Genomic DNA, 14511 nt, shown 5'->3' on the forward strand with positions numbered 1-14511 from the left:
GAGCAGTTCCTGGCGTGACTTTGCTGTGAGGAGTGCCCCTCCCCGCTTTCTGGGGAGCAGTTCCTGGCGTGACTTTGCTCTGAGGAGTGCCCCTCCCCGCTTTCTGGGGAGCAGTTCCTGGCGTGACTTTGCTCTGAGGAGTGCCCCTCCCCGCTTTCTGGGGAGCAGTTCCTGGCGTGACTTTGCTCTGAGGAGTGCCCCTCCCCGCTTTCTGGGGAGCAGTTCCTGGCGTGACTTTGCTGTGAGGAGTGCCCCTCCCCGCTTTCTAGCCTTGTGTCCCCTGACCGCTGCCACTCTGTTTCAGAACCAGCCGGCCTCCACTCTTGGGAGCTCTCTGCTACGCTGTGACAAACTGGACCAGGCCGAGGTCAGAAGCCTGCTGATGTGTTTCCTGCACGTGCTGAAAAGCATGTCAGAGGGTAAGGTTGCGCCAGCAGGCACACTGCCTCTGTAGGTAGTCTCTGACCTGGCCATGCTGTCTTTCCATGGGTTTGGCGTCTGACACCCAATCTGCTTTCCTGCAGATGCCCTCTTTACGTATTGGAACAAGGCCAGTCCTGGAGAGCTGATGGACTTCTTCACTTTAGTCGAGTAAGTTCTTGGTGCTCCATGTATTTTCTGTACCTTCTTCCATCCAGATCTCATATCAGCCTCAGGGTAGGATTGATAGCGAGCATTAAGGACCCTTGCAGTAAAAGAATACCTTCACATTTTCCTTTTTTAGTTGCTTAGTTCTTCCAGTGCAACCTAGATGTTAATCTTGTGGTTTTACGTAATTAAAGTTATGCAGCTGCATATTTAAGGAGTAGATCAAGTAAAATGCACCAGGGTGCCACCTCCTAGGATTGTCAGATTACGTAGAATCCCTTCAGCACTGCTCATTCTCATGTCCACTGCAGCACTATGCACACATACGGCACATGCAGGGGCTGCTCACTGACTGCGCTTTTCCCATATTTGCAGAGTGTGTCTTCATCAATTCAGATACATGGGGAAACGCTACATTGCCAGGTAATGTTTTAATGTGCAAATTGCTACCCATATAATGAATTATAATTTTGATATAACACAATCTAGGGTTCGGACCAAAAGAACCTTCCTGTTTTTCCTGATGTTAGCCTGCCGTCATCGTAGCTGAATCCTTTTAATAATTCCTGATATCCGTTGTGCCTCTTGACTTTTCTATCAAACGGCATGACTGGTTTATTACTGCTGTTTTCCATTAATGCCGTGTGGGTCTACCTGATGGATCCTGTTAATAGCGCACCACCTAGTCCCTATGAAAGCTCGCATACAGTGTGGGACCAGAGGTGGAGACTTCAGGTCCAGAAAGTATAAATCCAGACCAGGATTTTGTTTCAACCAACCAGTTGAGCATAAAGAGTCACAAGTCACGGAGTATTCAGCTGGTTAGTTGAAACAAAATCCTGGTCTGGATTTATACTTTCTGGACCTGAAATCTCCACCTCTGTGTGGGACCCACCTGCTCTCTTCAGTCTCTCTAACCCACCTTCACCTTTCTGTCTTTTGCACGTTAATGCCGACAAGCTTTAATGTAGTAAGCAGCATGGTCCCTGCCCTGTCCTGCTTGGGTAAGCCTCACCACGTTTCTGGCCGTACCTCAGAGTGCTGTGTGACCCTTTTCCACCCCACCCCGCCTCCCAACAGTGCTGTGTCTCCCATCTTCATCACCTACGTACAGGTGGACATGATGTCTCCACTGTAACGGTCTCATTCTCCCATGTTTCTGCTTACACTGCCCCCGCCCCCCCCCCCCCCCCCCACCACCTCCATCTGCTGTATTGGTTTCTGTGCGAATCCTTCACCTGCACACACAAGCATACATCTGCCAAGCAGTGCTCACATGGCCTTAATCTGCTTGAGTCTTTGATCTCCCATGAGGCCTTGGTACATGGCCATGATGCTGTTGAGCATCGCAGTTCCACTGCTGGCCACCGTCTGCCGGAGAACATCTACCAGGCCGCCTTTGCCCCATGTGACCGTGTTCCCTGTTGCCTTTCCCTGCCAGGAATCAGGAAGCCGTGGGTCTCGTGGCCCACGAACGCAAGTCTCAGACTCTGCCTGTGTCCCGCAACAGGGCAGGGATGATGCACGCACGCCTTCACCAGCTCAGCAGCCTGGACAACTCCTACACCTTCAACCACTGTAAGCCCCTTGTCCCATTCTCCACTGCCATCCTCATCTTCAGTCATGTTTGTGACGCCCGTTCAGTGTCTTACCAGTCTGGCCTCTATCTTTCCTCCTCTCTTAGAGAGCTTTACATGTAGTCAGTGAAGTCACGGCATACAGAAACCTCAAATACAATTTACACAATTAATTGCTGAGTGTGGCTCACTGACTCTCCCTGCACAGCTTATTGCCACTCTGACGCAGACCTGCTGAACCAGTCGCTGCTGGAGGCCAACATTGCCACCGAGGTGTGTCTGACAGTGCTTGACACGCTGAGCATCTTCATCATGGGCTTCAAGGTACACCTCCAACCATGTAAGTGTCTAGCTGTGTAATTTCATCGAGGGATGCCCCCGTAAGGTGTTTGCATGCTTGTTTCCGCAGACACAGCTATGCTCCGACCATGGGCACAACCCCCTGATGAAGAAAGTGTTTGAGGTGCACCTGTGCTTCCTGCAGATCAACCAGTCAGAATTGGCTCTCAAGCAGGTCTTCACCTCCCTGCGCACCTTCATCTACAAGGTGAGAGGCCAGACAGCTTATCAAACCGAAGCTAAATTCATATAACAAAAGTTAGCAGTTATCATTAACGTCCATTAAATTTTTTTGTGGATTATCAGTTTATCATTATCAAATTTTGGAGTTAGCGGGTTAGCAGTTATTGAAGCTAACTTTCTGGTTAGCTGTGCCCACCACTGGTTAATGGTAGGCGATGATGATGGTTGTTGATTTTTAATGTTGATTCTTGAGTGTTGATTGATGATGATGATGTTGATGATGATGATGACGACGACCCTGGCAGTTTCCCAGCACGTTCTTCGAGGGCCGCGCCGACATGTGCGCCTCCTTGTGCTATGAAATCCTCAAGTGCTGCAACTCCAAGCTGAGCTCCATCCGCAGTGAGGCTGCCCATCTTGTCTACTTCCTGATGAAGAGCAACTTCGAATACACAGGCCGGAAGTCCTTCGTCCGCACGCACCTGCAGGTACAGGGGGGCATCATCCATAACTATCCAGATAAACGTGTCTGTAGATTCAAGATGGTTGGATGTCGTCACTGTTGTAGTGCTTAGGACTTGAACTCTCTGACAGGTGGTGATCGCGGTCAGTCAGCTGATCGCCGATGTCATCGGGATTGGAGGAATTCGGTTCCAGCAGTCTCTGTCCATCATCAACAACTGTGCCAATAGCGACAAGATTGTGAAGGTTAGCAGCTGCCAGCCTTATTTATACAGTAATTGCAAAAGTGCTGTAAAGTCAAGTCCTAATATACTGCCCTACAGAAATGTCATAAACGCATATTTTATCAAAGTTGAGTTATGACTGAAATCGGGTTACTATGGCTTTTTTGTTTCATAACAAAATATCTTAGTCCAGCTATAAATGTAAAAGTTACAGTTACGACAAAATCCACACTAAAACAAAGGCAGGATACCTGTGTTTTCAGTTTGAATGTCAGTGTACGTGAGTGAATGGTGTGTGAGTGTGCCCTGCGATGGGCTGGCCCCCCAACCGGGGTTGTTCCCTGCCTCGTGCCCATTGATTCCGGGATAGGCTCCGGACCCCCCGCGACCCAATAGGATAAGCGGTTTGGAAAATGGATGGATGGATGGATGGATGTCAATGTAGTTACTGTGTTTTGCAATTGTAGGGCAATATAGTATTTTACAGTATATTACGCAGTACAGTAATGTTGAGGTAAATGCAGATTTTGTACAGTTTGCCACTAGTAATGTAGTTTGTGTGTGAATGAAGAGACAGTCCTCTGTACCTTACTGCTGCAGAACACAGCCTTCCCGTCCGAGGTGAAGGACCTGACTAAAAAGATCCGCACGGTTCTGATGGCCACGGCGCAGATGAAGGAGCACGAACACGACCCAGAGATGCTGGTGGACCTGCAGTACAGCCTGGCCAAGTCCTACGCCAGCACGCCCGAGCTGCGCAAGACCTGGCTGGACAGCATGGCCCGCATCCACGTGAAGAACGGCGACCTGTCTGAGGTAAGTGCCAGGTCAGGCCAGGGGGCGTGGTTTGGACGTACTGGTGTAACCTCCTGTACTCTGTCATGCCTGCAGGCGGCGATGTGCTACGTCCACGTGGCGGCACTAGTGGCTGAATACCTACGGAGAAAAGGTACTGATTACACAGGAGGATGATTATTAGAAGTTGTACCGTTTATATCCATTAGGTGGCACCAAAGTTGTTGGGCAGCAAAGTTGTTTTTTTCTGCAACTTAACAGCACCATTTTTTATTGGACATTTGTAATTCTCCTTTAAGGCGCTGAACGGGAACGTAAAAGGAAATTCAATGGAAATATTCTTTTTCTTTCAGGTTTTGTAATTTTTAAACAATTTGCTGATTAATCATTTAATTCCCTTATTTTTAATTTTAATAATATAATGATGAAATAATAATTGGGAACGTATTTAAAAAAAAATCAATGTTGCATTAAGATAAAAGTGTTATTTTTATAGCACAATGATTAGTCGTGAGTGGCCGAAAATCAGGACAGGGAGTGACTGCTGGCACGCAAAGGTGCACTTATCTGAGGCTCTGGAATCCCGCGGGGTTCAAGGGTAGAATACCATACCGCTGATGTGGTGGAATCGCCGTGCTCTTTTGATAAGCGGCGATATCTGCCCGTTATCTGCGGTGTAATCAGGCGGCCAGCGATCGCTGAGCACCACGGTGTTATAGATATATAATTGGTCAGCGGGCGGCAGCGGCGTTATGGCGAGCCAGTGAAGGCAGCCCTTAGTCCTCTAAGCCATAGTCCTCTGGCCTTGCAAAGCTGCTCTGAATTATGGCCACAGTGTCTGGCAGCCCATATGGGTACATCTAAGACGGCCAGTGTAAACATTTAAAGGCTTTTAAAATTCATGTATTTATATTTCACTGCAAAATCCATTCTGGATTATAGTGGACACTAATTAATTAATTCTTAATTGTGCTGTGCGGAATTATACTATGGAAGACTAAACGTGATATATGAATGAATGAATAAATAAATACGATTTATTTATGGCAAAGATTTTTTCAAATTCATTTAAATATTTCCAGGGAGGTGTATCACGAAGCAAGATTTGTTGGTTAGCTAGATAACTTGTCAGATTAAAGGTACCCTAGCTCAACTGGACATTATCTTCATTCAGTTACATTTAGCCTGGACTACCATAAATCTGACAAGTTGTCTAGCTAACCAATAAATCTTGCTTTGTGATTTAAGGATTTCCACATTCATATACTTATGGATGTTTTCATCTATAAGTTAATGAGGTAGATAGCCCTGACCTTTTTCTAAAGCACTTTTGGCCAAGTGGGAAAACCACACAGAAGTGATAGTAATTGTTTATATCTACCAACAATTTGTTTATTAATTTGTTCTGAAAACTTATTTACTAGTTGATTTATGTGCTTGTTTGTTTGTTTGTTTTTAAGTCAAATTTGCTCCTCTCTATTACACATTAATTCCATTAAAATAACTGCCACTCGACGTGTGCAATTGGCTGTTGGTTCCCACCCATCCGTCCATTTCCTGTTCCTGCTTGTCCTGTGCAGGGTCGCGGGGGAGCCATTAATTATGCTACACAGGACTGCACAGGAGTCATCGTTCTGTTTCTCATGGTTACTATGGTGACTCGACAGGTATGTTCAGGCAGGGCTGTTCGGCGTTCCGGGTCCTCACGCCCAACATTGATGAGGAGGTGTCCATGATGGAGGACGTGGGCATGCAGGACGTCCACTTCAATGAGGTGAGGCAGCCGGTCCCGCACACACCCCCTGGTCCACGTGATCCTCCGCTGTTTGCCTTCTGAAATCATTATCACCTGGCCAGGCAGTAAGTTGGCCTTGGTGATACAAATTTATTTCACAATCGCCTGTTGTGTCCTTGCCAGGGAGGCAGATACTGCGTGCTGTTTCTGTGCTTATCCACCGTGGCTGTAAGCATCTGTTATTACAGCTGGGGGGGGGACATTACTGTATACCTATAGACACATCCACTATGGCTTGACCCTTATCACTCTTTGACTGTCGTTCCGGTTCAGCCACTCCCCCCACACATGCCACTCTGCCGGCTACCGCCTGACAAATGGCCCGGTTTGCACGCTACTGTCTGAGCCCTGTAGGTGCAGTGACCAAACGCTTCACTGCACCTCAGCCGCACCAGGACAGCAAACACTCATCTGCATTTGGACCCCCTTTGCCATCATAGACCATAGAGGGTATATCGAAACTGCTCTCACTGGTTTTCATCAGTGTTCAACGTTCCGTCTGCCGAACGTAGCCACTGTGTTCCCAGAACAGATTCCCATGAAATATTCAGAAACGCGCCGAGAGGAACTGAGAGTGACAGTGTTGTCCATCGTTTACGATGGTACTTTAGACAGATGAGGTTTTAATGATGCTTCTTTTGCAGTTGTTTCCCTACCATGCTACAGGCCTCTGATATACCTTCGGGTCAGAAGTGAAATAATTAAGTTTATATTATATTTCTATTATTATACACGTCATCTTTTACTGAATGTACTATTTTCTTAGCACGTTCTACACGTTTCTTAGCAACAGACAGACATTACAAAATGAATACACCCTAATATTTATTTAACCAGTATAATTGTCTTAACCTAATAGACAACCTATTAATCAGTGATATCTTAAAGTATTTGAAAAGGCTGTGAACTGTACTTTAGACAGCTGTATTTTATAATCTTTCTGTATGGGTCTTTTCAGCTTGCTCCACACTTTCCGCATTATCATCCATAATAGTTTATGTTATGATTTTTATGATGCCCAGCCGCTGGCTCGTTGTATGGGCGCCCCCGTGTGGCAGGTATGTGTCACACGCTTCACTGCCCCCACAGGATGTACTGATGGAGCTACTGGAGGAGTGTGCAGACGGGCTGTGGAAGGCAGAACGCTATGAACTCATCGCTGACATCTACAAGCTCATCATCCCCACCTACGAGAAGCGCCGGGACTTTGAGGTACCAGATGCGGCTGCGTGAACGAAATAATTCTGCATTAAATCCATTGATGAGTCCCCTAAATTTAACGTCAACAGTTACTGTGTTGCAAGCAAAATAAAACTTGCATCCAGAGTGTAAGCAATTTATATTTTTTTTTTTTAAAAAAAGGCTTATAAAGATCACTGATGAACAATACCAACCTCTTGATCCTGTCTGCTGGTGAATGGATAGGAGCAGGAAGATATGGGCATAGACCCAGGGAGGCAGTGTGCTGTTGTCATCCTCCTCATTCATGTCTGTGCATGTGTGTTGTGTAGAAACTTGCTCACCTGTACGACACGCTACATCGCGCCTACAGCAAGGTGACGGAGGTCATGCACACAGGCAAGAGGCTACTGGGAACCTTCTTCAGAGTGGCGTTCTTTGGCCAGGTGAGGCGGGGACACGTTCTGGCTGGCCAATCACAGGCGTCTCCGGTAACAGCTGGCCTCTCTGCCCCGTGGGATTCGAGATTTACGATCCCTTAACACCTTAACTTCACTGCTTGCATCTTTTGCTGAACTTCGACATGGTGAACGAACGCTGCTGCAATTATTACTTATATTTCATTAAATGCAAAAACTTAATTTGCCTGCTCCAAATATGTCTGTCCTAATCAAATATTTCTGCTTTTTGTCTTCCTCAAAGGCAGCGGTAAGTTGTGCAGTAGCCCCCACCTCCACCCTAACCCCCTTAGTTTTCCTGTGCCGCTTTTAAGCCGTGAGTGTGATGTCTCTCCCTGCTTCTGAGTTGTGTTGTCTCTGACGTGTCTATCGCTTACAGTTTGCCCTCACGTTGCATAGACACCACTATGGCAGCTCGATGCTCTACGACAGCTGTGCATGCAGCTAAAAACGACAGAAAGACTAATCCCACCCAACCCTAGCCTCTCTGCCCCCCCCCCCCATCTGCCTGCAGCTCATTCACTGTGGAGCTTACAAATATCTTGTTGTCTTTCAGTGCCTGTGCTCATTAAGCAGTCTCACACCATATACAGCTATGTTTCCATAGATACTCTGGTTGCTATGTTGCTACTTGTGTTCCGTGTGAAGATGCTTGGTCAGAGAGAAACCGTGTGTGAACGTTGAAGGCTCAGGACTGCTTGGAATAACGGTGGTTTTGTGTCTCTCTTATGGCTTTACGGCTCTGTAGCAGTACCAGTTTACAGACTCTGACAGGGACGCGGAGGTAAATGAACGCAAGAGAGTCAAGCGGTGCATTAAATGCGATGCATTAAAGCTGCTGGTGTGCGACACGTCCTCGTCACCGTGGCCGGTTCTGCATCCCTTTCCCATTTTGCCCCCGCCCAGCCCATCCATTTCAGCCGTGTTGGTGTGTCCTGGCAACCGTCAGCCATCTTGTTTTTAAATAGACATGAAAAGCCTGCTGCTTTGCAGACCCATTATCATCCCGATTGTCTCACTGAACAAAACACCTGTTTAACAGTAACTACGTCACGGTACGAAATTTACTTTGTTTTTAAAAATGCCTGAAATGGAGGTAGCACAAAATCTTTGTTGTCTGTGGAACATGCTGCACTCTCTATTTTACTATTTTACTAAGTCCCTGCCATTGTAGAGACGGTCCCTTGTGGCCAGTTTCTGTATAAAGAGGCGAAGACACTTCACAGATTTGGACTTGGTGGTACCGTGTAGTATTTGGTTGGAGATCTTGCTCAGGCAAAATATTTATCAATATTACAGATGTGAAGTGAGTTAAGAGAACCTCTCTGCACAGAAACTTTTGAAACTACCTTTTTTGAATAATTTGGTATCACAGGTATCCAATAACAGCTTGTTTACTTGTTTATTGTGCTTATTGTCATACATACTTTCCGACCCTTCTGTCGTGTGGTTAGAGTGTTAAACCACTAAACTTGGGTGTGTTTTCCATATGTGCTTCATTGGAGTGTGTACATGTGTGAATAGGTCTTGTTCTGCGTGTGCTTTGTTAGTGTGCTTAGTGTTCAGCCAAACCCTGCTGGGTGTGTGTTTCAATGTCTGTCTAGACCATGAGAGATCCAGGCATCTATTGTGAGTCTGGTCATGTTTAACGTACATCCCAGATGCCATGTACATACATGTGTCGAGAATCATCTTTGGATTAGATACACAGAAAAGACATAACACTGACATTTGCATTTAATTTAACACTTACACATCCCTCCAAATGCCAGCATTTAGGTTTACCTTTACATTTTTACATCCCTCCAAATGCCGGCATTTAGGTTTGACTTTACGTTTGCACATCCTTCCAAATGCCGGCATTTAGGCTTACATTTGCACATCCCTACAAATGCCGGCATTTATGTTTACATTTACACATCCCTCCAAATGCCGGCGTTTAGGTTTGACTTTGCGTTTGCACATCCCTCCAAATGCCGGCATTTGTGTTTGCATTGCACATCCCTCCAAATGCCGGCATTTGTGTTTGCATTGCACATCCCTCCAAATGCCGGCATTTGTGTTTACATTTACACACCCCTCCAAATGCCGGCGTTTAGGTTTACATCTACACACCCCTCCAAATGCCGGCATTTAGGTTTACATCTACACAACCCTCCAAATGTTGGCATTTAGGTTTAACTTTACGTTTGCACATCCCTCCAAATGTTGGCATTTAGGTTTACATCTGCACACCCCTCCAAATGCCGGCATTTAGGTTTACATCTGCACACCCCTCCAAATGCCGGCATTTAGGTTTACATCTGCACACCCCTCCAAATGCCGGCATTTAGGTTTACATCTGCACACCCCTCCAAATGCCGGCATTTAGGTTTACATCTACACACCCCTCCAAATGCCGGCATTTAGGTTTACATCTACACACCCCTCCAAATGCCGGCATTTAGGTTTACATCTACACACCCCTCCAAATGCCGGCATTTAGGTTTACATCTACACATCCCTCCAAATGCCGGCATTTAGGTTTACATCTACACATCCCTCCAAATGCCGGCATTTAGGTTTACATCTACACATCCCTCCAAATGCCGGCATTTAGGTTTACATTTACACATCCCTCCAAATGCCGGCATTTAGGTTTACATTTATACATCCCTCCAAATGCTGGCATTTAGGTTTGACTTTACATTTACACATCCCTCCAAATGCCGGCATTTAGGTTTACATTTACACATCCCTCCAAATGCCGGCATTTAGGTTTACATTTATACATCCCTCCAAATGCCGGCATTTAGGTTTGACTTTACATTTACACATCCCTCCAAATGCTGGCATTTAGGCTCACTTTTACATTTACACATCCCTCCAAATGCTGGCATTTAGGTTTGACTTTACATTTACGCATCCCTCCAAATACATTTAGGTTTATCTTCACAACATGCGAACATTGACATTAGGTTTTAAGTTTACTCCAAAGGCTGATACTGCGATTTATAAAGCACTCTCAGGTGACAATACACCTCTGAGGAAGAGGCCGTAATGGAAGCTACTGTTGGTCACTGTCTGCCAGGGTTTCTTTGAGGATGAGGATGGCAAAGAGTACATCTACAAGGAGCCCAAGCTCACCCCTCTCTCCGAGATCTCCCAAAGACTCCTGAAGCTCTACTCGGACAAATTTGGCCCAGAGAACGTCAAGATGATCCAGGACTCTGGCAGGGTAACAGCTTTTCATCTTGGCCTAGAGGTTCCTTCCCTGTGCTAATAACCATTCTCACCTGAAGCAGCTGCCCCATATGGGTAGAGTAGGCGGTACCTCTTTTCTTTCTTGAGAATAAATTGTGAAACAACTAACTTGAAATAACTCCTTATATTTTATTGTCATTTAAATACACATTTGCTTGCTTCTTTAGAAAAAAACACTCCTGTAATATTGTGAAGTGTATTATCTTTTCACTTCAGTTTTTTTGCCAGAGTCTGCCACTGATTATCACTAATGCAGCCAATTGTAGCTAAAGCTTTTCCTGTTAATTACCTTATCTGTAGGCCAAAATACTACAGTTTTATAACCAGGGAGTATATCTGCACATATGGCCTTTCGAAAGCATGGTTGTAGCACATGAGAAGGCATACTCATATGTCAGTCCTAGCCTTCAGGAAATCACGTCCTTCCTGCTAGATAAACACAGTTCAGGGACAGTCTTGGTCTAATCTCATTGTGAATAGCTATTAAATAAGAGTTTTAATGCTGTGTATCAGTTTTGGATCCAGTACAGAGCCCCATTATAATGGATTGAACTGGGATCGCCTGTGTTTACGTTGTATTAAGGTAATGTGGTACATGTGTATATGTACACACTGGATTGGGGTGTGGTCATTATTTCACACAGATTAATCCAAAAGACCTGGATTCGAAGTACGCATACATCCAGGTGACTCACGTGACCCCCCACCTGGAGGAAAAGGAGCTGGCTGACAGGCTGACAGACTTCGAGAGGAGCCACAACATTCGGCGCTTCGTCTTCGAGACGCCTTTCACCGTCTCCGGCAAGAAGCAGGGCCTGGTGGAGGAGCAGTGCAAGCGGCGCACCATCCTTACCAGTAGGTGGCACCACTGTCTCCCCCAGACCCTGCATACACAGCGCATCCCTTGAAAAAGAGGGTGTGAGACCTGCTCACCAAACCTTCCTTATTCTTCATGCAAATTACTTATTGATATGGTTTGACTAATCAGTAGTCAGATGTTCTTTTCCTTGTGCCCCACCTTAGTTTTATTGTTATATTATTTCAGAAATAACAAAGTACAGCCTTTATCTTCATTAAGTGATAATAGTGCAGCTGATTGCAGAGGACAGATGGACTTTTCCCTGAAAAAAAATGCTTGAATCACAACTTTTTGTTTGGGCAAACGCAGAGCTGGCAGCTCTTGTGCCCCTAGTCATGGTCCCTGAGAAGATTCAGCGACATGAATTAATCCTGCTGAGATTTCACACATGTCAGTGTTACAGGATCATCATAAATGTAAATACTGTGATGGTGAACAAAATATTGCAACTTTGCACCTTACGGGACTAACTCGTATGAAATATAATGCAGGTTTACTTCTGTGTTCACAAGACATGAAGTTTGGCATCTCTGAACTGTCTGTAGCATCTGAGTATGTGTCTGTAGCACACTTGCCTTGTGTCCTGTGCTGTTCAGGAGAGGCTCACGGTCACCATCAACCTTGTCCAGAGGTTGGAAGATGGGTGGATTATTAGTGAGAATATGCTACCCTAACACATTGCATCCCTGTCTGAACCCCCCCCCCCAGCCACTCACTGCTTCCCCTATGTGAAGAAGCGCATCGCAGTGATGTACCAGCACCAAACAGACCTGAGCCCCATCGAGGTGGCCATCGATGAGATGAGCAGGAAAGTGGAGGAGCTCCGGCAGCTCTGCTCAGCCAGTGAGGTGGACATGATCCGGCTGCAGCTCAAGCTGCAGGGCAGCATCAGCGTGCAGGTGTGCAGACATGCTTTTTACCTGTACGATAGCATCAGCGTGCAGGTGTGCTCTTTACCTGTATGATGTCCTCACCTGCTCCATAAGCCCCCTCCCCCATTTGTCCACTCACTGCCTACTCCCTCCTATACCCCCCCAGGTGAATGCTGGTCCGCTAGCCTATGCTAGAGCGTTCTTAGATGACATCAGCAGCAAGAAGTACCCTGACAACAAGGTTAAGCAGCTGAAGGAGGTGTACAGGTAGGTCTCCAGAGCCTCCAAGTCCCACTTTCGCTCCGCCGAACTGGGTCTGATTGCCGGTTTTGTGCAGGAAATTTGTGGATGCCTGTGGCCAAGGCCTCAGCATAAATGAGCGCCTGATCAAGGAGGACCAGCAGGAGTATCACGACGAGATGAAAGCCAACTACCGTGACCTTGCCAGAGAGCTGTCCGCTATCATGCACGAGCCGGTAAAATCGCACTGTGTTCACTAGACTTTTAGGGGTTTTAAAATAATTTTATTGCTAATCTGACAAACATACCTCACAATGTGAGTAACTGTTTTCTCCCCCCCCCCCATTTATGCTGACATGAACAGATTGGATGGTAATATTGACGTCTGTGTTCAGTTTAACAAGCATGATTTGTGTGAAGGCTAAAAGCTCTTGCCCCTTTCTGAACGGCCTGTGTTTTTCAGATCAGCACAGTGGAGGACAGCGTGAAGACTGTCCTGCCCGACTCCCTGCACATCTTCAACGCCATCAGCGGCACGCCCAGCGGCACCACCATCCAGGGAATCCCCAGCTCCTCGTCCGTGGTGTGACGCGGGCCGTGCTGTTCTGACCCAAGGAGAGCAAACCTCTGTACCCTCCCAAAGAAAAGCGGGCAACCCTGGACACCTCCTTCAGCCTCTCTGCTACCCTCTCAAAGTCCCCCAGCTCCTCCCCACATTTCTCACCCTATGGTCGGCTTCGCCTCGCCAGCAAAAAGCAGTCAGTGGCTGTCGGGAAAGCAGGGTGATGTTCGTTGACCAAACTTGGCCGACTTCTCCAAATCACACATCGACCCTGTAGCTCAGAGCTTTGAGTCTCTCCCTGGGGATAAATGCCTTCAGAGATCCCTGAGGAGAAGTGGACAAAAAGAACACAATGTGAAGAATTTGGGAGAAGTCTGAAGAGCAGACAGTCGGTGTTGGTGATCTCAGCCTTCATCCTGAACTGAACCCAAACAGGCTCGTTCCATCATGTTTCCTGTGGAGACATTCTCTTAGTCACAAGAACACTAAATGCATGTAACTCACTTTCCCAGGTTTGTAAGTCCTTTTTTGTTGCATTTGTATTATTCACAGGTTTTAAACTTTTATCAGTTCTTTTGTATATATAGCGTTTCCCATGTATTGTTAATGAAGTCCGAGTGTTTTTTTTTTTTTGAGGTGTGTGAAAGGGGCAGTATTTGTGATGGTTTTTGTCACTGTACACACAGACAAATTGTACTCCTTGGGAAATGTCCCCTCTGGAAGCAAACGCTCCAGCAGCACTTTCACTCGCAGCTCCTATCACCATGCCGACTGTCTCTTTTCGTTAAGATGAACGCTGGAGGACACGTTGTAAAGGTGTTACGCTGGGTTACATTCGTATCCAAATGCAGTGCAATATTTGTCTTCTTCAGTTCATACACTGTAAAAATGAGGTTTGTCCCGCTTGCCAAAGCAACAGGATGTGGAACCAGTAACATACTGTGGACGACTGGTTGTCAGATAAAGCTTTAACCATTCTGTTGTTTAATTGTTAATAAAAGTCATTTTATATCTGGGGAGTTTTAGGGGTTTTTTTTATTTTTTATTTAACAGAGTCAAAGTTCTGCTGTATTTAAGAAAGGCAATTTTCCCTAATTACACACTTTTAATTAAAATTCACTAATTTCTCTGCAAA

General features: G+C 46.1%; 1 protein-coding gene and 1 long non-coding RNA gene across 7 annotated transcripts in view; one reads left to right on the plus strand and one right to left on the minus strand.

Annotated features, from left to right (window-relative positions):
• LOC125704684 (dedicator of cytokinesis protein 9-like) overlaps positions 1-14511 on the plus strand; it is an 83908-nt gene extending 69397 nt beyond the window's left edge. For 4 of the 6 annotated variants that reach the window (XM_048970635.1, XM_048970654.1, XM_048970617.1 and 1 more), the window contains 19 exons: positions 305-419; positions 525-591; positions 964-1011; positions 2030-2166; positions 2374-2489; positions 2575-2712; positions 2993-3175; positions 3282-3395; positions 3974-4189; positions 4265-4322; positions 5836-5942; positions 7053-7175; positions 7475-7588; positions 10671-10817; positions 11488-11698; positions 12411-12601; positions 12741-12841; positions 12912-13050; positions 13278-14511. In XM_048970635.1, coding sequence (XP_048826592.1) covers positions 305-419; positions 525-591; positions 964-1011; positions 2030-2166; positions 2374-2489; positions 2575-2712; positions 2993-3175; positions 3282-3395; positions 3974-4189; positions 4265-4322; positions 5836-5942; positions 7053-7175; positions 7475-7588; positions 10671-10817; positions 11488-11698; positions 12411-12601; positions 12741-12841; positions 12912-13050; positions 13278-13403 — 2451 coding nt within the window. In that variant the 3' untranslated portion in view covers positions 13404-14511. Of the gene's footprint in view, positions 1-304; positions 420-524; positions 592-963; positions 1012-2029; positions 2167-2373; positions 2490-2574; positions 2713-2992; positions 3176-3281; positions 3396-3973; positions 4190-4264; positions 4323-5835; positions 5943-7052; positions 7176-7474; positions 7589-8348; positions 8385-10670; positions 10818-11487; positions 11699-12410; positions 12602-12740; positions 12842-12911; positions 13051-13277 lie in introns of all 6 variants that reach the window. The other 2 variants (XM_048970662.1, XM_048970626.1) reach the window with 2 other exon arrangements.
• Positions 9418-10577, minus strand: LOC125704738 (uncharacterized). The gene is made up of 3 exons (XR_007381225.1): positions 10446-10577; positions 10283-10401; positions 9418-9468 (listed from the first exon to the last, which is right to left on the minus strand). It is a non-coding gene; the product is annotated as an uncharacterized LOC125704738 (long non-coding RNA).

Source organism: Brienomyrus brachyistius, chromosome 1 (assembly GCF_023856365.1).
Source record: "Brienomyrus brachyistius isolate T26 chromosome 1, BBRACH_0.4, whole genome shotgun sequence".
NCBI classification, from domain to species: domain Eukaryota; kingdom Metazoa; phylum Chordata; class Actinopteri; order Osteoglossiformes; family Mormyridae; genus Brienomyrus; species Brienomyrus brachyistius.